Raw genomic sequence first — 25,509 nt, forward strand, 5'->3', positions numbered from 1 at the left:
TGCCAATCTGGGGGAGAGCAGTCTGGTCTGTCGAGCCCCATCGGCAGGGGCACACGCGTGCTGCATGTCCCTATTGGCGACAGACGTAAAACCAACCAAGGAGGATAGAGTTCTCTACCCGCTGAGTGAAATGGGACTGGTCCACGCACGGAATGTCAATCTCATGGGGAAGGGACTCCGGTGATGTCATGATGAATCGGAGTGTCGGAATGCCCGTGCTGGAGCGACAACAGAAGCTGTCATGGGGGGCATCTTAACTACTTCACCAAGGATCCTGCCAATCTGCTGGAAGGACTGGCACATATTTCCCTAGGGAGTCCTGGGAAGCAAACTGTGACCGGAAAACCTGCTGCCTGTGCCAACGGGTTTGACTTAGCAAGAATACATGGTGCCAGTGCGCCAAGAAGAGCTGCACCTCCCATACTGGGAGCGGGCTCCAGTCAAGGACGTTTGCGGTGAGGCTCAAGGAGTCGAACACTATCCTCACATAGCCTTGCCCATGAACTGAATGACATTCGAGGCTCCCTGTGCACAACCCCCCCCCCCCCCCCTCGCCCCCGCCCCCCCAAAAAATAGTGTAACCTCCCTTCGAGAGCAGCCAGCTGTGGAGGGAGCTTCCCCCATGCTTTGTACATTTTGACTGTATTACTACAGGGATTGTATTCTGCCTCTCGCAGGTCTCGCAGGTTTTTCTTTTTACTAATAGAAGGATCTTTTCTTGGAAGAAAAAAGATATCAATACCCACTCTCGCAATTCCACACCCCGCCCCCAAAAAAAAAAAAAAAAAACTATACTGATGTCTAAGGTATGACAAGATTTTGTAAAACTATACCGATGCCTAAGGTCTGACAAGATGTTGTATAACAATTTCTGCATGGTCCTGGTTTTGTTGTTACCAAGCATACGTACTCCCTTCTCTCACAAATGCAGACCTTTTCCTGTACTATCTTTCATACTTATTAACTCTAATCTTGCCAAAAACAGAACTTGAGCCTCTTACCAATGAACCAAGATGATTGAAATGAGTACCCTGATTGTGCAAAAAAAAAAGGTCTGCTTTTTATGATGAGACAGTTCACTATTAACTGCAATCAGGGGTATTCAATACAGAGATTAGTTACAGGTGAAAATGCCCATCAAAGCATTACAGGAAGAGGTTGGCATCAAGAGAGTAATGCCTACACACAAGGGAAACCCGATGTGAAGTGTCTTCTAGGAAAGCACTGCAATGTAAGTGTGGTGTATGAAGTTGAGCATAAGACAACTCATTCATCTTCTTCATTCAGCAACAGAGCAACCAAAGCATCAGCTGCTTCAACAGAGTCATTATGCACGCTTGGTACAATGTTAACAGCATTTATAAACCTCACAAAATCCCTTAGCTCCTTAAAGCTACAGTGTTCACTGTAAGGAACTTCATACCTGCAAGATGCAAAAAGTGACATCTTAAGTTGGAACACATCTTAAGTAGAAGTTCCTTACAGTGTTCACTGTAAGGAACTTCATACCTGCAAGATGCAAAAAGTGACATCTTAAGTTGGAACACATCATACAAACTCATTAATAAAATTAATCATAGGTCACTTTATTATTAAAATCACCGAACAATAGTTCCCTGCTGCCATCTCCGACCAGGCGTTCGTTTCTTGCCTCTTCCAAAGCTCCATCCAGTAGGGGAGAATGAGACAATGGAGTTGTACCTTCCCTGAATATTTGACCATACCGATCACATTTCAGAGCTAAAACAGCTATACATGAGCAGAGAGTTAAAGCATCAAACCCACTTACATGATTATGCCGTGAGATGTAGCTCATTCTTTTGAAGCTTGCAATACTCCAGAGAGGTACTACATGGATATGTGTCTCTTGATCATTTGTTGTCAACCATCCCATATCCTCATCTGGGAATTTCATACACTGTAGAAGGCGCAACTTCGTGGCACTTACATAGATCTTCTTCTGGAGGACCTTGGCAACTTCAAAAAATATCCTCTCTTTCCCTGTAATAGTTCCATCCCTTTGATGATAGAAGAAGAGCATACACACTGCTAAAATTGGACAAGAAAAAGCTCCATGGATGCTCAGGTGCATGCTAACAGTATGGACGACTCACCAATGGTATAGGTGCCAATTAGAAACAGTGTACTTGGATTGAAAGCCTCTGCTTGAATGGCATCAATGATAAATTGAATCACTACTTCCTGCTTGGGAAAGTCATACTGGATACAATTTGCATTAGTATTTAGAAAACATGACAGGCCAGAATGTATCTGGGTCCTAGTAATACACCCCAAGATGATTTATCACAGAGTGTAGCCTTGGGAAAAACTGCTATTGACAGATACCTGAGGATTGCAGTATGTTGTGTCCAGCATGAGAGTATGAATGTTGCAAGCCTGAAGCACAGAGCTACTGGCCATATCTTCACAAAAGCGGAAATCACCAGTGTGCAGGACTGCCTGTAAAAGAACAAGACAGCATTCAGACAGCCAAAATGAGTACCTTTGACAGGTACTTGAGTCTTGATACTACACCCATATGCACACGCACACATGAAAAGTAATCCAATTTTCTCTTCAAATTTTTACTACTAATCCAAGCACAATTTTTAAGAATATACTCCATGTTCTTTTGTAACCGTAAATATACCACATCATACCTTACGTCAAAGACAGACTCACCTTACCATTTTGAGGTTCAAAAAGGATCATCACAGAGCCAGGACAGTGGTTGGCATCAATTAATGTCACTTTTACTCCATCAATGTCAACTCTCTCATTGAGTGACAAAGATTTAAGACGCTCCCATGGGACACCAATTCTTGCATTCACCAATTGAGCTGTGATAGGCGAGCAATAAACATGACCATATCTAAACCCTCGGGTGAGACCTTGGTAATCTGGCAAAAGGACATGCCCAGAAATTAATATGTCTGTTCAAAGCAAGGTGAATATCAGTTTTCTACCTTTTCTGTCTCTGCCTTGTGCATGTTTACTAGTGCGCACATGGTTTCTGTGTTTATGTAAATTCGTGCTAGTGTACAGAGTTGTGGCTGAATTTGTAATGGAGCACAAAGTCTTACGATCAGTATGAAAGTGTGTAAGGAACCAATGACAGCAGTCTCCTCTCAAATGTTGAAAAGCATCCTGTTACCACAACAGAAAGAGATCACACTCGTGTAGCTCTGCCAAAAAAATATAGTCTCTACATTTTAGCAAATGTACGTAGAACTTGTCATAAACCACCTTCAAATTTCTCTTTAAGGCAGAAAAAAAACTATGAGAACTGTATCCCAGATTAAGAATGCCTCTTGGTTGAAACTATGCATTATATTGCAATAGCAACAAGGGTTTATTTCATGCGTCATATAGATTGTCATCTTCAAACATTAATCCATTCTAGGTTGTTTCCAGCCCAGGGCCTGGTGTTGTCAGACATTGATCTAGCTGTTGCAGCCTGCAACAGTTACAACACTATGCCAGCATCAATTGGGACCAGGGTCCAGCAAGCTCATTTGAGCTCTACTCCACCGGACCAGGCAAGCTGTAGGAGACCCCAACACAAGATCTTCCAACTACAGCCCATGAAAGAACAAAGAACTTGTGGTAAGTAAACAACTGGAAGACAATATGGTAAGAAAGACGGATCAAACTCTCCTATTGACAACATAATTACCTAATTAGAAACTAATCATACACTAAGTTGGAAAAAAATGAAAAGAATTCATCCTGAGCACGCGCGCGCGTGTGTGTGTGGAGAATTCATCCTGAGCGCACACGCCCGCGTGCTTATTGTTCAGTTAGGTTACAAGATTGAAACTTGTACTTATAGAAAAAAATTGAGATGTTCTATATTACTCATTGCTTGAAATGACCCCCCTTTATATGAGGTGAGTAGATGTTGGCTTTGTTAGCTCATGTGGGATTATCCTTGCTTGCTCATGTGGCTGTTTGCTAGTTGCTTGTCACTACCTTCCTTGTGCTCCATGGCACCACATTTCTCAACACCCCCCTTTGGTGTCATATTCTTAGGCTACTACAAGGTGGTCAAATAAGAGGTTTAATACGTCAATACCCCCCCAAGGTGCATAAATTGCAATGCTCAGGTGGTCAGGTTTGGTGACAACTCCTACACCTCTCCCTTAGTGCTAAATTGCTACTACGGTGGTTTTTCATTTGATTTTCACTCCCCCTAGGTGCATCTTTGGCTACTCTCAAGTGATCGAGTGTTACAAATTGTTGGATTTCGATTTGCCCTACTCATTTGGTGACTTGTTTTAGAATAGGCTTGGGTAGTGGTAGTTCATGTTGCTTTCTCTAGTGAAGTGAGTCATTGGAGTTTCCTCACTTCATGAAGACTCCTTGTTGGTGCTGACTTCATGCTTCTTCTTTGATGTCAATGTCGATGTCGTTGTGAAAGGGCATTTGGCGTTGTCTTCTTCATTATGCCTTTGGTGTAGACCTCATGCTCTTTGATGCTTAACACACATTTTTGCGTGCTCATTTGGCCACTTTTACATCCTATTTTTGACTCAGTCGAGACAAGAAACCCATACACTAGGAGAAATGCACTCTTCCTTCATCACACATAAAAAACTCATGGATTCCTATTCGGCCTATAAATTTTTGTGGTAATAATATTTTGATGGAGATTTCCATGCCCAAGTTGATGAATACCACGCCAATACAAAAATATGTTGGAAATGCATGATAGTGTTTGCTATTTCCCTCCTTAATGCACTGCATGTGAACCACCTCTTAAAAGAGGATAAGGTTTATTAAACTTTAGGGATCTCTTCTTTTTTTCTCTCCTTTTTTTTTGGTGGTTCATGGCCGTCGATTGCTTCATTGTGGATAGCTTATGCACTTATCTGAAGATTGGATGGCTCCACTTGCTTTTGGTGTGTGCCGGCGACTGCTTCAGTTCTCACGATCATTAAACCAGGTCTCTATGCTGTGCTGCAACAATGGAAGGCATCGCCTCTTCTTCCTTCTGCCGGAAGAGCTGTCCTCACCGGCTGCCACGTGGACTGAGTATACCCACATGTTGTATAAAGGTCTAAAAAGACCTTAGATATAGGGTCAAATGACCCTAAGACCTCCTCATCCCTCCACAAACCTTTACGGGTAAATGGGGTTAAGGGATCAAAAGGGCTCTTGGGAGGCAGCCTCGTTGGCCATCCATCGCGTGTGTGTGTTGCGCTCCCTATTCTCTCAACATGGTATAAGAGCGGGTGCTCTGCCTCACCTTGCTATGCTTGCCGTCTGCTCTCGCCTGTGTATAAGCTACTGCGCTCACCCAAGCCAAGCTCGTAGTAAAGCCTCTGTGCCCAAGCTCGCCATGGCCTCTGAGCCAAGCCACTGCAGCCATGACCATGCTTTTGTCGCCTCTGAGCCTAAGGTGCTGTCGTGCCTCAGAGGCCTATATGAAAGACTGCAGCATTAGTTAAGCAATTCATATACACATCTTGGAAGATCACATAGATGATAGGCAAGGTCCATGATTCTTGAAAATAAAGGCACTAGAAAGCTTTGTGGATAACATAAACAAATGCACTCGGATAAAGAAAAGGTCTCAAAGAAGCACACCAATGTATGTATGTATATGACTGGTATATCTAAAGAGATGGATAGACTAATGGGAGCATGCTCTATTATATGCATCACTCCTCGAAATGCATGTGGATATTTCTAGGGATTGAGCTAGAAAAGTAGATATCGAAGATCCAATTTATGAGTCAGCAGAGGAAAGCGGCTACAAGAGTGAGTAGAGATGCACTATGGGGTTTTTGCACTCCTTGCATGGAACAAGAACCAAGTCACTATGGCAGCCTCTTTCCCACACAGGCACAAGACATGGCAGCAGCTGCAAATATCTGTGAGATAGTGATAGTTTGGTTGCCAAGGCTCACTTGGATAGATCCTTTAGCACATGTTATCACCTATTGAATGTGATGCTAACCAATGCATCACGCAATTTGATTCTGAACAACCCAATCATAAAGATGTGTGCCTTTTTTTTTCATACCGTACAAAGAGCTTGTGGAGAGGTGAGCTCACGCTGCTGATTCCATTCCTTGTCACCTCCTTCCTGGCCCTCACCTCTGTCCCTTCTACTCCCACCTGCCCCTTCTGCCTCTGCCCCAGTTGCTGTCACCTCTTCTCTGCCCTGCCTCTATCCATTTTGCTCCCGCCTACCCCTTCTGCCTCTGCCACAGCTTCTCCCGCCTACCCCTTTGCTACTCCCGCCTGCCCTTCTGCTCCTGCCTCTTCCCTAGCTACTCCCGCCCTACCACCCCCCATCTGCTCCCACCTCTGCACACGCCTTTGTTGCTCCCGCATTCTGCTTCCGCCTTTCTGCACCTGCTGCCTTGTCCTCCCCCGTTCCCCTTTTTCTTTCAGCAGCAATTTTATTTGGATTCACGTCGGCCGCCCACACATTCTCCATTGGCTTTATGGCTTCTTCTGCCGCAGCCAACCTTTCGTCATCCCCACTAGCCGGGAGAATCATCAATTTTTCTCAAGACTCAGCTTCCGCAACTATTACCGCCACTCTTGATGGTGTACCCCGGGTCCTTGTTCTTGTTCTTGATCCATCGATTACTGACGACCATATTATACTTCAGAGAACTAACGGATCTCATTTCCGATAGAGGATGGAGATTGCACGCAGACCTGACCTGACCCGTGTCGGATTTGTCGTCAACAAGGCCACATTGCTAGAGATTGTCCAAGATCGAGGGGCCATGCTAGGAGGCGGCGAGGTCCTACCCATCAGATGCCTTCTGCTGTTGCCCAGACTCCAGTTGCTCCTATGCCACAACAAACCACACAATGTTGGATTGTGGTTAGGGATGGCAGGCACCCTTGGACCCCTGCACCTTCCCCTTCACCCACACCCCTAGCGGATCACCCCAACCCTTATGCAGCTATTGCCTCACAGGATGTTGATCCTTCTTTGGAGGATGAGGCTTTGCAGAGACATGATTTGGATCCCTCACAAGAGGATGCTGCATTACAGTTACAGGATGATTGTACCCTTGAGGATGATGTTGCGTAGTCGCATTGTCATGGTACCTCTCCAATTTTGAGGACTAGCCCTGGCTTTTCCCTGGAGTGGGAGAGAGAGGTAAGGTTTACATCGTCAAATTTTCCCTCTCTTACCTATGCGAGACGTACTTCCGTCTCTAAAGGGGGTCCTTCGTTGACCACGAGATCTGGCCGCTCCTACTCTAAGTCCTTATGAGGATTGTCTCTTGGAACATTCATGGTCTTGGGGGGTTTTTTCCGTGTCGGCGGAAACAAATTGTCAAAACCCAGCTTCATTATGCAATTACAAGTGAACCTATGGATGTATTGCTCTTGCAAGAACATAAATTGGATACTAGACAGTGTGGGAGATCAAGCAAGCTTCTCTCAAGAAACACCTTTTGGTCACCAGATATTGGTACCAAGGGTGGTGTCCTTATCTCTGTTTCAGCTTTGATCTTGCCTTGCATCATTGGACATGGTATCATTTTTCCTGCGAGAGCGCAGTGGATCCTTCTTATGCAGGGTACTACACACATTGGTATTCTCAACCTCTATGCTCCTAACCATAGAGGTGAGAGGATTGTCTTCTGGAAATCGCTTACTACGCTGATGCCTCTTGCCAACTATTGGATTATTGGTGGGGATTTTACAATGGTTGAGATGCCAATGGATAAAAGAGGTGGACATGAGGGCTTGGTGCATCCTCTTCATAGTTACCACGAGTTTCAGAAACGCCTGATTTGAAACGGGTTTCAAAAACGTTTCAGAAGTTTCATATTTTTTTGAAACGGCCAAAAAAAAAAAGTTTCAAACAAAAATACAAAAATATATATATTTTTTAATATAGAATGTACAATAGTACAAGAAATAAGTGTTTAGGTCTTACTACTTAGCCTATTTATTTCAGCAGGCAGAATACTTGAAAAACATGACTCATAAGAAAACACATTGGATTCATTATTATTCAATGTAAACAATGATTCAATGCTAGAAAACAACACCCATATTCATCTCTCTACAATCCACATTCCATACATGATACTGGGCAGCGAAGAGTCTTGTACTTCACTTAACACAATGATAAAAAACATCATAATAAAGATAAATCATGATGACTCCCAAGAGTCATGACAATCACACAATGTCCCACGGTCCACCAAATCCAAAAAAAAGTACATAGATAAATGACTCAAGACTCATCCTCTTGCCCATCATCCTCATCATCCTCTCCATCACGCTCATCCTCACTCTCACTACTAGTACCACTGGCTGAGTCGTCCTTAAATGCCTCATCCTCATGATCTGCTGGTGTCGCACTGGTACTAGCAAACTGCCTAGATCATGTACCATGACATGTAGCTGTAATCTCCTCATACAACATGGAATAGATATCTCTATCCTCCTGAGGGATGTCTAGGATCTCCCTACACTTTGTGATATCAGTCTTGTCAAAATTGACTTGGCGAGGCTCGATGGGGTTCCCTTTCTGCTCTATCAATCGCAGGTTGCAATGACAGAACACAAGCCTCTCCAATTGTGCAGTTGAGAGCCTATTTCTCTTCTTGGTGTGGAAAAGTGCCCATGTACTCCAGTTTCTCTCACAAGGTCCTTAACTACAATCTTGTGAGAGAACTCTCATGGCAATGCGTCTCTACAAATAAAAATCAACACCATTCATCATTGAATAGAAGTATAAGACTGTCAATATTCGTAGACAAGTTTTACTTAGTAACTTGTTACTTACCAAATCTGGAGTACCAATGCCATATTTCTCCCACCAAGACAGGCTCCAACTGTGTGTCCCTCAGTTGTGCTATTGGCCGTCCAAACATATGGCTACTGTTCCGATATATGAGAAGCTCATCCTCTAGCTTTCTCATAAGTTGCACATCAGCACCCACTAACCCGCTGGTTTCCAAAGGCCTATGGGTCATGATTTCTAGTGAAGAGGCTCGTCCTCTCTCGCCAGTTGGGCAACAGCTAGCTGCTCCTACTATGATAGGTAGCACAGCTACTTCTAGATCGCCGTGGTTCAAGCACCCACACCTCTTATTGTGGATCAACAAATGATGGGATGCCACTGAGGCACAGGCCCATGCACTCATTGCCCTTGAAGAGGAGCCTCATTCCTCATATCCTCTCATGTGTCACTACTAAGTTAACGTGGGATGCCCTTGTAGCACTTTATTAGGTGCGCAACGAGGCACGTGTTGCCTACTTGAAGAAGCAGTTGGACATGTTGAATATGAATGAGAATGACTCTATGGATGAGTACCTAATGAAGGTGAAAGACCTTCAAGAGCAGCTTGCAAACATTGATGAGATCATACCAAATCCTTCTCTTGTCTCTTCTATCCTCAATGCATTATGTCACATGCACCCTGCACTTTGGTGCTATGTGACACACTTTCTTTTGGTAAAAATGTTCTATTGCTTTTTTGTACAAAGAAAGAAGTTCTCAAGAGTGAGGCAAACTTCTTGAAGAACAGTCACACAAGTTAAAAACACTGAAAAAACAAAGCCAACTAGCCATCATCAATCTGATCCACATGGATGTTGTCAAACAAAGACTAACACATGGATTGATCAAAGTAGTGATAGCATGCAATCCTTATGGAATGAAAACCCAATTGATTTCTTGCATGCCATATTGTCCAAAAAGCAAAGATATCTAGTCTAGATTAGAAAGGGTTGTCCATGATCCAATCTAGAAGGCCACCTGCCAAACAACCAAAAAAATCTCGAGAAGGAATACTCAGGGAATCTGAGCCTAAGAGAATGTGAAATTTGCCGAAGGAAACTTTTAGTCTACGGACAAGACCAAAGCAGATGCATCACTATTTCCTTTATGCAATGGCAAGAAGAGTATTTCACAATCTTTTTTCAAGAAATTATCCAACTCGGAGCACTCCCAACAAGCATCGCCATAAAAACAATCTAGATTTTAGTAGCAATTTACTATGCCATATTTTCTTTAGGTTTTGTTTCCACCAACGGGCTGTCTTAGTGAGGAGCCAAATCTTATTAACTTGATCGACAAACCAAGACACACAGATAATCAACCTATAGATTAAAGCAACTAAATCCTGAGAGAAAAGAATAAGGTCCACGATATGTCCTACGGAAAATCCGATCCTTTGGAGCTATGTGACACACAGGCTCAGCAGTCAGTGTAACATTATACACCACTAATACCCCTTTTAGGAATATTTGTCAATATGTCGTGGCCCCATTGTAAGCCCCAACCGGAACAAGCACAAGATACGTAGGTCAGTCTCTCAACCTTAAGTGTCAGGGTCAGTCACTTAACCCACTTGGAGAACAAGCATGTAGAGTCATCTGAGGTTAGGGCATGCATGCATGTAGAGTCATGTGAGGTTAAGGCATGCATAAGTTAGTCCTATAGTTGGCATATACAAAGCAAATAGAAGCATTGATGCATGGGCCACCCATTGGCAAGCCCATGGCATAGCATTTGCCTTGTCCTGATGCATAGCATTATAGAGCCCTCAAACTTCATGTCGGCCAGCATCAGAGCTGTAAACAGTCAATTTCCATCATAGCATCTAATTTAATGCCAACATTTAATGCTAGGCACTTCTACTTAATGCTTAATTTCACTAGTTGTGGACAATATTAACTGGCCGACATCAACATTATAGCACTGACCGACAGTAAAATCTCCTATAAAAAGCACCCCATAGATCATTGCATAAATCACATCATTCAATCAAAAAGTCAAGAGAACATGCGTGCTTAAGTTTCCTCGGGTTCTTGGAGCATACAAATCATCCCAAGCACTCCATGCTTCAGTCCAAGGGAGCATAGAAAATCCTCTCATCTTCAGCCAGCAGATGTGCATGGGCAAGCCCCACAGCCCATGAAGGGCTGGGTATGCAGTCAGCCAGGCCTGCAAAGCCTGGGTAGCAAGACGGCCAGCTCCAAAAAGGTTGTTGCCACAGTTGGCCGGCCTTCTTGAGGCTTCACAACAGTCGGCCAGCATATGGGCAGCCATACCACAAGTGGCCAGCAACTTTGGTAGCCACATATGAATACGTGCCTCTTTTCAGTGCATATAAAACAGGTCTGGAGCATTATCTACTGGCCATGTAGCAAACTGACCACACCAGCAACCATATGTGCCTATAAAAGTCGACGCTTGTCTAGGGATTAAATCATCAAATTATTCACCAAGTGCTGAAGTTATCCAAGGGGCAGGACAGCCACAGGGAGAACCCAAGCAATTCGTCGTTCGATAGAGCAAATGCACCAGTCCTTGGTGGGGGTTCTTCAAAGGGCATTTGCGACCCAATCCTTCTTCTTTTTCTACTTCTTCTTCTTCTTCTTCTTCTTCTTCTTCTTCCCTCCTCTCTCTCTCTTCAGAGCAGCAGCGACCCCTCGCACCATTGACCACGAGTCAACTGGGCCCACACAGCCACCTCAAGGAGTCACCCTGGACAGAGCTGGAGAGCTATGTACAGCACGGCGTCCACGACCAACTAGGCCGCGTCCCCAGCCGAGACATTATCAGAGGATACACACAATATTGGCACGACCTTGACGCTTCAGCCTAGGCGTCTATGCTGGATCGACCTATGCGAGACATTATGGGATGAGTCTATCTCAACTACTTCCCATAGAATACCATTTTTCCAGTTCCACACTTTTATCAGATATGCCTTTTTCTGGCAGTTGTATTAGGCCACTAGTTCCTCTTTGGCCACATGTTATAGCTAGTTGTTTTTTAGTTTATGCTTTTCGTTTTCTACTCGGGACATTTAGTTTCCTTGAGTTTTGGATGTATTGGTACTTTTGTCTCATAGCCCACTTTGGCCTCTTGTAGACGTTAATATCTCTCTCTCTCTCTCTCTCTCTAGGTTTCATTTTCTAGGTGCCAGTAGTATCATCTTTATTTTTCATTTTCTGGTTTTTTATCTAGACATTGTATCAGATCCACCATGATGTAACTTTTTGGTCTCATAGGTCATTATGGCCTTTTGAAGACGTTAATATAACATTTCATTTCATCTCTCTCTCTCTCTCTCTCTCTCTCTCTCTCTCTCTCTCTCTCTCTCTCTCTCTCTCTCTCTCAAAGAAGATTATGCATGCCGAAGATCAAGGCAGCACGCAAAGAAGGGAAGAAGGCACATTATAGGGATGGTCACATCTACATTGATGGGAAGGGGGTCGAATAGCGCCATCTACAAGATACCACGTCCCTGCAAAGGTGGCAAAAATCCTCAATTGAGAGATTCTGAAAACTGTTTATGACATTCGGTCATTTGTGGGCATTTGCTAGGCATCTTCCACCCACATCGACTAGTTTTCTGATGTCTCGGTAGCTCTCACTGATGTGCTTAGAGGTGTCAAGACTCGGAGGCAATAGATTCACATGACCCCTCATGGAATACAGGTTTCAAGGACCTTAAGGTTGCATTATTTAAGGCTCCTTGTTTAGCATTAGCCTCCTCGGATGTCCCATTCCAAGTGACAAAATGGACATCCATTCACTTACATCACTATCGGAGCGGCCTGGCAACAAAATGGGCATCCAGTCACTTACATGTCCCATAAGTTGATCCTTGCAAAAAAGAACTACTCAGTCTATGACCAGGAACTCTTCGCAGACCTAAAACATTGGAAGCATTTTCTTTATGCAAGCGACTTTGAGACTTTCTCAGATCACCAGGCTTTGTGCTGGCTTCAGACAATGCCCTATGCGAATTGGAGTGACCATCAATACCACTGGAGGCAGATTTTCCAACAATTTGGTGGAATGATCAAGTACATTCCAGACAAGGCCAACCTAGTGTGGCCAACACCTTGAGTAGATAAGGAACTGTGTCCCACATCCAATCCACACGGATGGATCTCACTAATACAGGACTAGACAAGATGAAGCACAACTACAGATAGGAGGTTTGAAAGTCGCTTTTGAAGGGAAATCTTCGATCATCCTAAATTTGAGTACCGAATTCCGTGGAATTCGGTACTCAATGGGAACAGGCATTGGACGCCGCAGGACCATGCACTTTTTAATACACGATGGTTGGCTTTTCTACAAAGGTCGCCTTTGTGTATTGAAACAATTCCAAGCAACTCTTCTCCACAATGCCCATGATGTCATTATTGGTGGTCATAGAGGCATGAACTCAACTTGGAGAAGTTAATGTGTTCACTCATGTGCAACACTGTTTGGTTTGCCAAAAAATGAAAGCTCCTCTCTCGCATGTTGTTACAATGATTGCCTGTTCCTTGTTCCTAAAAGACCTTTTCAAGATATCTCTATGGATTTTGTGACAAACCTACCTCCCAGTATGAATAAGCGTGATACGCAATGTTTGATGATTATTGATCATTTTAGCAAGTTTCTTATGCTTGTTCTCTACAGAGCTGACGTTACTACTGAAGACATTGCTAGATTATTCATAAAGCATTGGTACCACATAGAGGTGGCATACCTAGGACCATTGTGTCAGCAAGATGCCAAGTTTACCAATCATTTCTGGAGAGCATTATTTGATAACTTTGGGACTAAGTTGGATTTTTCCAATGCATTCCACCCACAGACGAACAGCCAAAAATCTCCTCAGAAGGAGATTGAGTATATTTCAGGATCATGAAGCAAAGGTTGAAAGAAGTGGGCAAGCAATGCACAAAGTTATCGTTTCAGAGCTTCAAACACTTTCCCATTCTAAAGAAGATCAATGAGTTTCTGCTGAAGCTGAAGCTACCTCCCAGTTGGACTATGCATGATGTGTTCCATCTCTTTCCCCCTCTCTCTTGTACTCTTATCTCCACTACATTATGAATCACCAGGAACCAAGGTGCTTAATAATCCTTATCAAAGTATAATCTTCACTATAAGCTTCCGCATGTTACACGTCCCTTGATCGGCATTATGGCTTCTGCCCAAGCCAATCCTTCTCCATTCCCACAAGCTGTGAGAACTATCAATTTTTCACTATCAATTTTTCACAAGACAAGCCTCACATCCTCCAAAGCGACACTGACAATGAAATGAAGATCACTCTCACTAGGAGAGTCTACGGCTCCCACCATGCCCACTCGTCGCAGGTTAGAGATTGGCATTTGGCAACCCTCCCTTCGGACTTCGTTCTGCACTTTTTTGATGCACGTTTACTTGGAGGAGGTTTCTATCTCAAGCACTTGCCAACAGCCTTTTTCCCCTTGGCCCCTCGAAATTATTCTTCTTCAAGCACGGCTTGATTTCGATCATGTGGCATAGGGTATTCTGATCTCTCTGAGATTTCCCGCTCTTCCGCAAGTTTTTTCCTTCCATAGGATTTGCATTTGGTCAAGTCTTGGAAGTACATGTCCTTCCAGGCTACCTTCGTTTGCTTCCACAGCAGTTACTACCACCTCTAATGGAGTACCCAGAGTTTTTGTTCTTGTTCCTGACCCTTCCATCACTGAAGGTTACATCTTATTACAGAGACCAGATGGCTCACAATTTCGTTAGATGATGGAGATTGTTGGCAAAGCAAATCAGTGTCGTATTTTCATCTCTCTCCAAGTGGAATGTAAATGGATGTACCTGATCTGTCCCATAGGTCGGATTCGGCCTCCCGTGGACGTTAATATAACTCTCTCTCTCTCTCTCTCTCTCTCTCTCTCTCTCTCTCTCTCTCTCTCATCGTGTTGTTGCTGCCTGCGTTGTTGCCTAAGCTGCCCACTGCCTAGACTGCAGCTCTCAGCACACAGGGTGTTATACATTGCTCTATGCCACTTCTCTCCTAGAGGATCGAGATATGCCATGACAGCAGAGGATGAGAGTAGAGGCGAGGAGGAGGACACAGGGCCATTGGGAGAGTCACCATATGCAGCCCTTTCAGATGAGATCATACACTACTCCAACATGGGGGAAGTCCTCCTTATGCGGGACTTCAATGCACGGACACAGAGCCGACAGTGCGACATTTATGATTTCGAGCACCCCAAGGTGATGCACACACTAGAGGTGGAGGACACGGGAGCCTGCAGGGTGTCACAGGACATGGGGCCGGATAACACCAGATATGATCATCACTTACTCGAGCTGGGAGCGTGACACCATCTCGTTATTTATAACGGGATGAGACAGTGGCAAGATTCAGGAGCACTAACATGCTTTCCACGATCGGGGGGGGGGGGGGGGGGGGGGGGGGGTAGCACAGTGGACTACATCATGGGGTCCATGGAGACCACAGGCAGTGACATCTTTCACCATCCCCCCTTGTCCTATTGGTGCGGATCACACGTACCTCTTACTGTCACTGGCGAGCTCCACACCAGCACCCACACAGCCCACGCAGGCATCGCATACAACCTTCTACTTCACCCATGACTTCGCAGACATATATGAGCATCATGTATATGACGGGCTATTCCAGATGGATCCCCTGTCACCTCTAGACACACTCACCACCCAGCTGTCATCTCTACGGCATACGGCCGCCACCCGCAGCTTCCCCCATCATACACACATTGCACACACAGATAGATCTGGGAGCATACCCCAGAATCGGTGGTATGATGATGAGTGCAGAGATCTATATAGACACCTCCGTGCCCAGAGAGCACGGAGACCATTACACCGAGACAGGCGAGCCGACAGATGAGGATCCTCACACACCGTAAGAGGCGTGCATATGAGGAGGCACAGTACTGGGAAATATACCACCTACTCATGAGCAGAGATGCAGCCACTGCATGGCGCAAGATGAGAGAGCCTCGCCCTCGTACCCCGATTGAGGATCCACACATGGCACACATATGCAAAGAGCCTCTACCATATCCCTCGGCAGCTGCATGAATCCACAGGAATCCCGCCCTACCACCTCTACTTTCTTTACTGCCTCGATGGTAGAGAGAGCTATCCGCTGGTTATAGCACGGGAGATCGGCTGACCACACAGGTATACAGAGTGAGCATCTTATTTATGCAGTTGACACACTGGGACCCTTTGTTGCTCACCTCCTTAATAGGGCACTTGTGGAGGGTCTACCAGCTGAGTGGACTATGCACACCATCATGCCTCTCCACAAAGCGGGAGACATGCTAGACCCCAGCAACTACAGAACTATCATGATTGGTCATACATTGGCCAAACTTTATGGCACAATACTCAAGGCAGAGTTGAGCTCATATGCAGAGAAGGAGGGACTGCGAGCACCAGGGCAGGCTGGATTCCGATGAGCTTTCTCCACTATTGACCATATATTCACTCTGAGACATCTGATTGACCAGGCTAGGGCGCGGGAGAAGAGATTATACTGCTGCTTTGTGGATTTCCGCAAAGCATTTGACACGGCGCCAAGAGAGAGACACTTCCAGCGCCTACAGTCATTGGGGATCCCATCAGAGATGGTTTGGGGCATCTACGCTTTATATGAACAAGTCTTCGGGCGCATACGATGCCCCCCGGGGGCTATCTGATGTTATTGCTAGCACCATAGGTGTGAAGCAAGGATGCCCACTCTCTCCTACACTATTTGGGCTATACATCGATGAGGTGGCTGACTTCATTGGTCACGGTGGTGGGGACGGGGTAGACATCTCAGGTACCACAATCCACATTATGTTATATGCAAATGATATGATTTTGGTCTCTGAGTCGCAGATGGGACTGCACCACCATCTCCATGCACTCGATGACTTCTGCACACAGAGGGGGCTTACAGTGAACCTTGGGAAAACCAAGGCCATGATTTTCCACACCTCAGGGCCGGTTCGACGACAGGCCATCTTCACACTAGGAGGAGGACAGGTACAAGTGGTAGACTCATATGTGTACATGGGGATTACATTCACGACTCCACCTGGAAGATTTACTATGGCACAGGCAGCCAGGGATACTCACACGAGGGTAAGCAGCTCTGGCCATGCTAGAGAGACAGTGTCACCAAGCACACTTCCAGGAGCCCCGCACGAAGGGGTGGTTGTTTGACACAATAGTCACCCCTGCTTTGATGTATGCTGCAGCAGTATGGGCACCTGGGCTCGCCACCTCCACATGGTCTCAGATAGAGAGGCCTCAAATTCTTATGCTCTCACGGATGATCCGCAGCAAACCCTCCGTCCCACATGACAATGTCCGGACGGAGTTTGCTGCACCTCCTATGCTAGTAGAGGCCCTCTTCCAGACGATCTGCTTCATACAGAGGATCAAAGATATGCCATCAGATCGACTCTCACATAGAGCTTTTGAGGCGTCCAGGCAGCTCGCAGAGGGTGGAGATAGGAGATCATGGTATTCACAGATGATACCGTGGCTCACTCAGCATGGTCTTGACATAGATCACCTGCCACCTTTCCAGTATGATATACATGCACCACACATCCAGCTCTCTCACACTGAGAGGAACAAAGTCCTTCAGCAGGATTTATGGCAGCGATACACTCAAGAGACTTGGATTACACCCAGTCAGCCTCTACCGCCGAAGATGCTATACTACAGAGATCAGTTTATGCGTATCTCAGGGATGGATCCATACAGAGACCTGGATACATGGATGTGTACATGCCTCACAGTGCCCCAGTGGTGATTGGCCAGCTCAAAGTTACATCACACCTGCTTGAGATTGAGGCAGGTAGGGCAGCACGGATCCCCAGAGCAGAGAGGATATGCAGTCTATGCCAGGAGGAGGTTGAGAGTGAGGAACATTATGTATGCAGATGCAGAGCATATAGTGTCATTAGAGAGAGATACACCACCATCTTCAGTGGACATCCCTCACTCCACCAAATCATGGAGTCCGCAGACCAACGCAGATTTGGCCAATTCTTGCTAGAGACACTACTACGGACTCATACCATAGGGAGAGGTGGGCAACAGCTCCAGCTCACTGATTTCTTCCAGAGATCCATCCCAGTGCCTATTCTGACACAGGAGGTGGTTACACTTCAGCGCGCTACGGACCTCCGAGCCAAACGGAGACCGAGAGCACCAGGCTACCAGACTCCCAGACTACATCAGAGGGAGATCACAGAGATACGGGCTCGACATCAACACTAAGGATGAATGATAGTCTCCCATGCAACTCTGGCTCGAGCATCTCCTTAGCCATCCAAACCTGACCAAAGAAAGTTACGCAGACCGGTCTCCACAGTTGATGAATGCATCCTCGTGAGAAGCACCAACAGCAGAAGATATACTAGGCTGAGACAAGCAGTACTTCATTAATCACCAAGGTTCTAGACACTAATTCTAGTTTCCTAGAGCTCGAATGAAGCAGCTTTTTCCTTATGCTAATGAGATCTGGTGCAAACTGGTGTGCAGGGGCACAAAGGTGCCAAGAGAGTTGTGTGGGGTTTGTTGAGAAAAAGATCCCTTGATCCCACTCCCTCATGCAAACAGTGCGCTTTGCATGCGCAGATTTGGATGGTCCCTGCATATGAGCCTATGTGGCCATAAGAGTGCTTATTGAAAAGGCTAGATACATGGTTATATTTGGTAGGTTTGTGCAAAATCATTTTCACCCTAGTACATAACACGATTGGCAAAACCAACTCTTAAAATAGTCAGGAGTACTGGTTTTGCAAACCACGAAGATCACTAAAAGAACACAATGCACTTCTGATTACACTCTTATGAGCAATTTGAAAACAATTGCAAATTGTGAAACCTATTCACCACATGGGGGATAAGGGTGCTTATGAGCAACACACCACCCGAAATTTGGTGCCTGGGATGCACATCCACTCAGGAATGCCACCTAGCTGTGCAGAAATCCTTTTACGAGCTGCAAGGCTACTGGGACCTCCTGCTTTATCTCTACCAGACGATTCTGCGACCGGTGGGTCACGCAAATATTTCCTTTGCAGATTTGCAGGAAGTAAAAAAAAATCAGTGATGCGTTTCTTTCCAGATGTATCCGCCTCCACCTGCTCATTTATTTCAATTTCCTGAGTCCTTGTATTGCTTGAGTTTTCTGCTACAACTCCAATCATTCCCTGCTCTCTTTGTTGTAACGAATGAAGTATTTTTCTTCTTGGGCCAAGTGCTGTGATCCCTAATGTATTCAAATCCTGTCATAGTCAAAAATATTGAGTTCAGATATTAGGTTTTTCATAGATTCAAATGTAAATGTTTCTACAACAGAAGAGATTACCTCATCTGTCAAACACTTGAGGGTGTCCCAATCAATCTCTTCACGAATAAAAACACTTGCATATCTGGACAGGTTCAGTGTCTCCAGCCATCGTAAAACAGGAGTAAGATCAAATGAGGACTCCACTTGCACACATTCGCCCATTTCACTTTTTCCTTGAGATTTGGCCTGTTAAGATTATTAGGTGTCAGAAAGTATCTCCACTAAATTTTATAAATTGGCATGACAAGAGCACAGAAAAAGAGAACAAAATGATCAGCCAAAAGTGACATTTTGTCGCCTTTAGGTATGGCATGTCTCCTACTCTACCTCTGGTCATCACCTAGAGGCAGCATCATTCCTGACTCCAAGAGGTGGATTTCAGGCAGTGATAAGATCTGAGGGCAAGTGCGGACCGATTGGGACAGTTTTGAAAGCCCTATAGGCTCCCAGAGGTGCCCAAGACATGCACCACAATGGTTGGAACATTTAATGGGCTCAATATGAACATGTTTGGTGACCTTTTTTATGACAATTTATGATGTGAAAATAGATGGACAACCTCAATACGACTTGCCATCAGATCCCTATATAAAGGGAGGTCAAAGGTCATTCTTGGGCATTGAGAAAGAGAAGACCAACGGCTAGAGAGCGGCTACAGCAGCCAAGGCATCTGGATCACTCAAGAAGCTGTGGATCAGCAAGACAAGCAGTTAAGTGCATTAGAGCATGCACAAGTGAAGGACAGCCGAAAACCTTTTGGTAGGCATGTAACTAGGTGCATGCTTGCATGTTTCCAGATCTGCGTTTATCATTATATATATCCCTTCATTATACAGTAGTATAGGTCCCTCTCTCCTCCTCTTACTGTGTCTTGCAAGGTAGATAAGCATCAATCTCTCATGTGCTTAGCATCGATCTAGAGTATCTTCCGCACGCTAGGTGCATGCTTGCACGTTTTCAGATCTGCGTTTATCATTGTATATATCCATTCATTATACAGTAGTAAAGGTCCCTCTCTCCTCCTCTTATTGTGTCTTGTAAGGTAGATAAGCATCAATCTCTCATGTGCTTAGCATTGATCTAGACTATAGAATATCTTCTGACGCATGTTACAAATAGGACCCCCATATCTCCTCTTTCAGTTATCTTCTCTGACCTGGTAGAAAGATGCGATGAGTCTCAATGACTAGGAAGATGCATGGGTTCCTTTCATGTATGCTGAATGTGTAGCTAAAATTGTAATCCACATAACCTAGTTTGTTTCCTTTTGGTGATGAGAGGAATGGGGGCATCTAAACCCCATTGGAATGGGTGTCATCTGTGCATGATGATCCCACCACCCACGTGATAAGAGCCATTGAGTAACCTTGTAATAATTGCCACTTCTAGAGATCACCACAAATGTGTAGCGAAGAGAGTGCAATTAGAGACAGCCAATCAAAATAATACAATTGATAGGCTGGAAGCTCCCCATACCTGAGCTTCTGCATGCACCTGCAACTCTGCTCCTCTCGCACCTGCGCCCTTCTCTGCCCGCCCCTCTTCTACAGAACAGAAGGAAAACATGGCATGACCACCATCTCCGCAGGCCCCAATTTCAGGATGGCCAACTGGTCTTGGTATACCAAGCCCGTTATCTGAAACGGGCAAAGAAGCTAGTTCCAGGCTGGGAAGGCCCATTCCTAATTCACCAGATTCTTCCTCAAGGAGCTGTGCAACTCCGCACCTTGGACGGTCTACTGCCCCCCCTCGTCAACAGCTCCCGAATCAAAGCTTATCGCCCCGAAGCGTCCACCGCAGCCTTTCCTACCCCATAGCCTAACCCCTTTTTTTTCCCTCTGGAGGACGTCCTTTTTAACCCATTCAAGGATGTCCTCTTTCCCACCGTACTTTTTTCAAGGACGTCCTTTTTAACCCATTCAAGGATGTCCTCTTTCCCACCGTACTTTTTTCAAGGACGTCCTTTTTAACCCATTCAAGGATGTCCTTTTCCCACCGTACTTTTTAACCGTCTGGAAAACATCCTTTTTAACCGATTCAAGGATGTCCTTTTTCCCACCATCTGGAGGATGTCCTTTTGCACCCATTCCAGTATGGAGAATGTCGTTTTCAAGTATGTCCTTCTGGTGGATGTCCTTTTTCACCCATTCCAGTATGTCCTTCTGGAGGATGTCCTTTTCATGTACATCCTTCTGGCAGGTGTCCTTTTTCACCCATTCCACTACGTCCTTTTTAACCCACTCAAGTATGTCCTTTTTACCCCTTTATAGGACATCCTTTTAACCCATTCAAGGCTGTCCTTTTTACCATCCACCCTTGTGGATATCCTTTCTAACCAATTGACGGACATCCTTTTTACCATCCAATTCTGGTGGACACCCTCGCCCATGCTATTCTGGCGGATGTCCTTGTAATCAATTTTATTTTATTTTTTCAGAAAGAAGACTTCTATTAAGTATGAAAAATTTTACCAAATGGAGATTTCACACCAAGCAAGGTGGAGATCTCAACCAATCAGGAACCCAATGCTGCGAATAGGGTCCCGAATGAGAGGATGTGAAAAAGATACCAATGTCCCACTCTCTCATAAACTGGCCACGCTTCCTCTCCGCAGCCCTCGAAGATCCCTAGATTCTGGCCTAGGTAGCCTTAAAGGTGTGAATAATATCACTCCAAATCCTGCAAAGACACTGAGAAACAAGAACGGGAGTACCCTCAATGGCTCAGTGCATCTAGCCTTCCAGATATTCTAGGCTGAGATGCTAGCAATAATCTCCCAAGAAATGTCTAACCTCTGTGCCGGAGAGACAAAGTGTGAAAGTGGCAAATTCTGAAGACAACACTGCCGAGCAACTCCTTGCCTAACCATAATGACCAAGCTTTTGTTAGTCCCCTCGAATCTCAGCTGAGGCCCAGACTGTGGGTCGCAAACAAATGATAGAACCAAAAGAAATGGTAGCATCCCTCTTAATCCTACCAAAGAGGTGTGCAATCGCAGACCAAACCCTCTGTGCTTCCCTGCATTCCCATAAACAATGGTAAACTGACTCCGAAACTCCTGCACATCTAGGGCATGCTGGGCAAGCACCAGTAAAACAGACCTCCACTGATTGGTGGCCAGACCACCATCTTGTACATCAATTTTGGCGGCCATCCTCTTCCACCTCACCATCCTCTCTTGGCGGCCATCCTTTTGCACCTCACTACCCTCATGGCGTCCGCCACACCATCGCATGTTCACCCACCCCCTTCCTTAGGCTACTGTCACCATTTGGTCCATCTCCATTTCTGGAGCCACTTCTATGGGACTAGCACTCCATAGAGCGGCCATAGAGCGGCCAGATTTGTCCCATGTTCACATGGGGCCAGGCTAGTGTCCCATGTGGAAGAGCCAGTCTTTTGGTGTCACATGGACAGGAGCCAGATTAGTGCCATCCGTGTGTGACCAGTACTGCGTCACATGGACGAGAATCAGTTTTGTGCCACCCGTGTGTGACCTGCTTCGTGCTGTATGGACGGGAGCCTATTGGTGCCACCCGTATATAGCCAAGATGGCGTCTTACCTATGGGACTGTCACTCCATAGAAAGACCAAAACATATATTTATATTTCTGTCGTGCTAGTTTTGCACTCAACAGGAACTTTTTGTACGAGTTTCATAAAAGGGAGATTTCATCCACTACATGTGCACATGCATGCATAAATTTGTTTTTGCATGACTTGTTTGCATGTGTTTCCCTGTTTTGCCATGCCAGAACATTGGACGAGGACGCCCCCAGTGTACCGTGGAGTGTTGTTTACTGACTCGTTGGTGTGGTGTGTGAACAAGTGGTAAAGTATTATCATTTTTTCTTTTTTTTTATGTAAAATTTATAAGTTATGGCCAACTTTAATATTTATAAGCCAATGTGTTCACACACATTTAAATTAGGGACTGGACATTATCTTTGTAGGGTGCCCATGAGCATTTTAAATAACCTTTAATTTTGTGTAACCTTTAAAAAAAACCTTTGGATAAGCTTTTGCATGAGAGAATTTAGTAATTTTTCACACGTGGGGGGGGGGGGGGTGGCTGCATTTCTTTCTCCATCGCCTACTATCTCCCTCATTCTCTCCATCGCCCGCTTCTCCACGGGCTGAATCTCTGCATTTTCTCCATCACTTCGACTGTATCTGCTGTTGAATTTCACACGTGTGCTAAAATCTGGACTGTACCTGCTGGAATCTGGACTGAATTTGCTAGGCTGTACCATGTACTTGCTGAATTTACACTTGTTGTACCTACTGAATTCACTTGTTGTACCTGCTACCCACGTGGACTGTACCTGCATGTACCTGCTGCCCACGTGTGCTGTACTGGCTGAATTGTACCTGTTGCACTTGCCTTGTACTTGAATTGTACCTACAGTACCTGAATTGTACATGCAATATCTGAATTGTACCGCATGTACCTGAATTGTACTTGTTGCACCAAGTGCCCTCATGTTTCTCTTTTGTGTAAATCTAAAAGTTGCTAAATTAAATTCGGAGAATTCTTTAAGTTTGTACAGAGCAGGAACAAAGCATGATTATACTGACTATACGCAAGGAGTTGTCCTAGTGTGGTTAGTATTTCCCTATGTGGTGGTACTAACCGCGCTCTCAGAGCTTCTGAGAGCCGGTGAAGGTTAAACACACTCGGGAATCTGGGATCAAAGCTTATCTGGGAGAACCAGGCCATGTTCCTTCCGCAGTGGCCTATGTTAGTACGAGCGTGCCTGTTGGTGCACGGTCCCGGAAGACCAATGAAAGGCAAGTGTGCACCCAGTGAAGGTGGGGATGTGCCTGTGATTTGAGACTTCTCCGACCAACACATCTTCATCGACTTAAACCAATTTGTTTGAGTTGTATTCACTCCCTGGTGGAGAAATCTGGCCTATTTGGCCCGTGACACTTATACAAATAAATACTCCAAGAAATACAAATGTATTGAGGGGGGCCGGGGGGGGGTTCCAGCCCCAGTGCTGGTGTCATGTGTATTTTGGTATTTCCAGTATTTATGTTGCTAATGTTGTTTCCATTGTTAACTTTAGTTAAGTGTTCTAATTATGTGTATAGTCTTCCGATTTGTAGGCCTCCTGTAGGGAGCGGTCACAGCTGCCCACACCACGACCCCTCCGATCGTGCCACACACGTGGCACCCCCTCACGCGCCACACTCATCTTCTCTTCCCATCATGCGCACCAGCCCCCATCTCCCTTCTCTCTCCACGCCAGCCCCCCTACGTGCCCCCCCTTCCTCTATCTTAGCCAGCCCTTTCTATTCTATTTTTGCCACCTTCCGCTTCTAATTTCCCACACCTCCCCCTACACGGCCTTCCTCCTCTAATTTCGCAAGCAGCAAACAGGAATGCCAGAAGTTGCCCCAATGATAGGGGAACTCCGGGCAGAAATGGAAGCCCTAAAGGCTACGATCAAGAACCACATAGTGGAGGAAGGGGAACTGAAAATTCAGGAGGGTTTAAGGACTGACTTGGAGCAGTTGAAAGCTGCGAGTGATAAGCTGCGGGAAGAACTGCAGACCACGAAGAAAGATTGGGTGGAGGTGGTGAAGAAGCACAAACCCCCGCAGAGCATCATACATGAGACTCTCGAGGAGGAGAAACGCAGGAAGGATAGGGCCCTCGGGAATTTCAATGCCAGGACAGGAAGTCAGCAGGTCCCACTACTCGATCTAGACGACCCTATCAGACTACAAGAGCTGGACATCACTGGCACAGGGCTGCAGCGATCATCACAGGACCGTGAGGAGGTCACAGTGTCCGAGAGATATTTCTTAGCTGGGAGCTGCACATGGTCTCATTATCTATAACGGGATGTCCTGATGGCCCTCCTCCGGCGCCCTCACGTCCTTCCCTCGCTCAAGAGGTACTAGCACTGCGGACTACCTTATGGGATCTCCGGCTTTGGCACACCTTATCCCCGACTTCTCCACTCCGCCACCCCCTTTTGAAGCTGACCACGCCTACCTCTCTTTTACTCCAACCACATCTACCGCCAACTCCAGGATCTGGAACCTACTCTCCCCCTATCCACCCTCACAACACAACTCACCACCATACTCCACACATCCGCCACAGCTTCTTTCATATGCACGCGGTGTTCTACCGCCAAGCCACCTTGCGGTTCCATGCCCCAGAACTGTTGGTATGATAACGAATGTCGGGCCACAAGATCCCGTCGTAAGCATGAGGTATGGATTGGGCAAATCACGAAGCGCCAAGCGCAACGGATTTCTCAACGGCTCACCCGATGCAAGAAACGGCAGTTCTATGCTCGGAAAGAGGATGAGTTATACCAACTTTTCTTAGGGCTGAACTGCAAAGAGGCATGGAGGAAACTCC

At 45.6% G+C, this 25,509-nt stretch overlaps 1 protein-coding gene across 3 annotated transcripts in view; it reads right to left on the reverse strand.

Annotated features, from left to right (window-relative positions):
- Window positions 1–1,035: 1,035 nt before the first annotated feature.
- Window positions 1,036–25,509, reverse strand: part of LOC147616091 (sterile alpha motif (SAM) domain-containing protein) — a 63,905-nt gene continuing 39,431 nt past the window's right edge. Inside the window, exons 2-10 of one of the 3 annotated variants that reach the window (XM_086778727.1) lie at window positions 19,146–19,313; window positions 18,703–19,062; window positions 3,084–3,147; window positions 2,683–2,900; window positions 2,347–2,460; window positions 2,115–2,220; window positions 1,790–2,001; window positions 1,603–1,706; window positions 1,036–1,423 (exon numbers count right to left, since the gene is read on the reverse strand). In XM_086778727.1, the coding sequence (XP_086634853.1) occupies window positions 1,267–1,423; window positions 1,603–1,706; window positions 1,790–2,001; window positions 2,115–2,220; window positions 2,347–2,460; window positions 2,683–2,900; window positions 3,084–3,147; window positions 18,703–19,062; window positions 19,146–19,313 (1,503 nt within the window). In that variant the 3' untranslated portion in view covers window positions 1,036–1,266. Of the gene's footprint in view, window positions 1,707–1,789; window positions 2,002–2,114; window positions 2,221–2,346; window positions 2,461–2,682; window positions 2,901–3,083; window positions 3,148–18,702; window positions 19,063–19,145; window positions 19,314–25,509 lie in introns of all 3 variants that reach the window. The other 2 variants (XM_086778728.1, XR_015262677.1) reach the window with 2 other exon arrangements.

The sequence above is a fragment of the Cibotium barometz genome, chromosome 39 (genome assembly GCF_041138505.1).
Source record: "Cibotium barometz isolate CiBa-2024 chromosome 39, ASM4113850v1, whole genome shotgun sequence".
NCBI classification, from domain to species: Eukaryota; Viridiplantae; Streptophyta; class Polypodiopsida; order Cyatheales; family Cibotiaceae; genus Cibotium; species Cibotium barometz.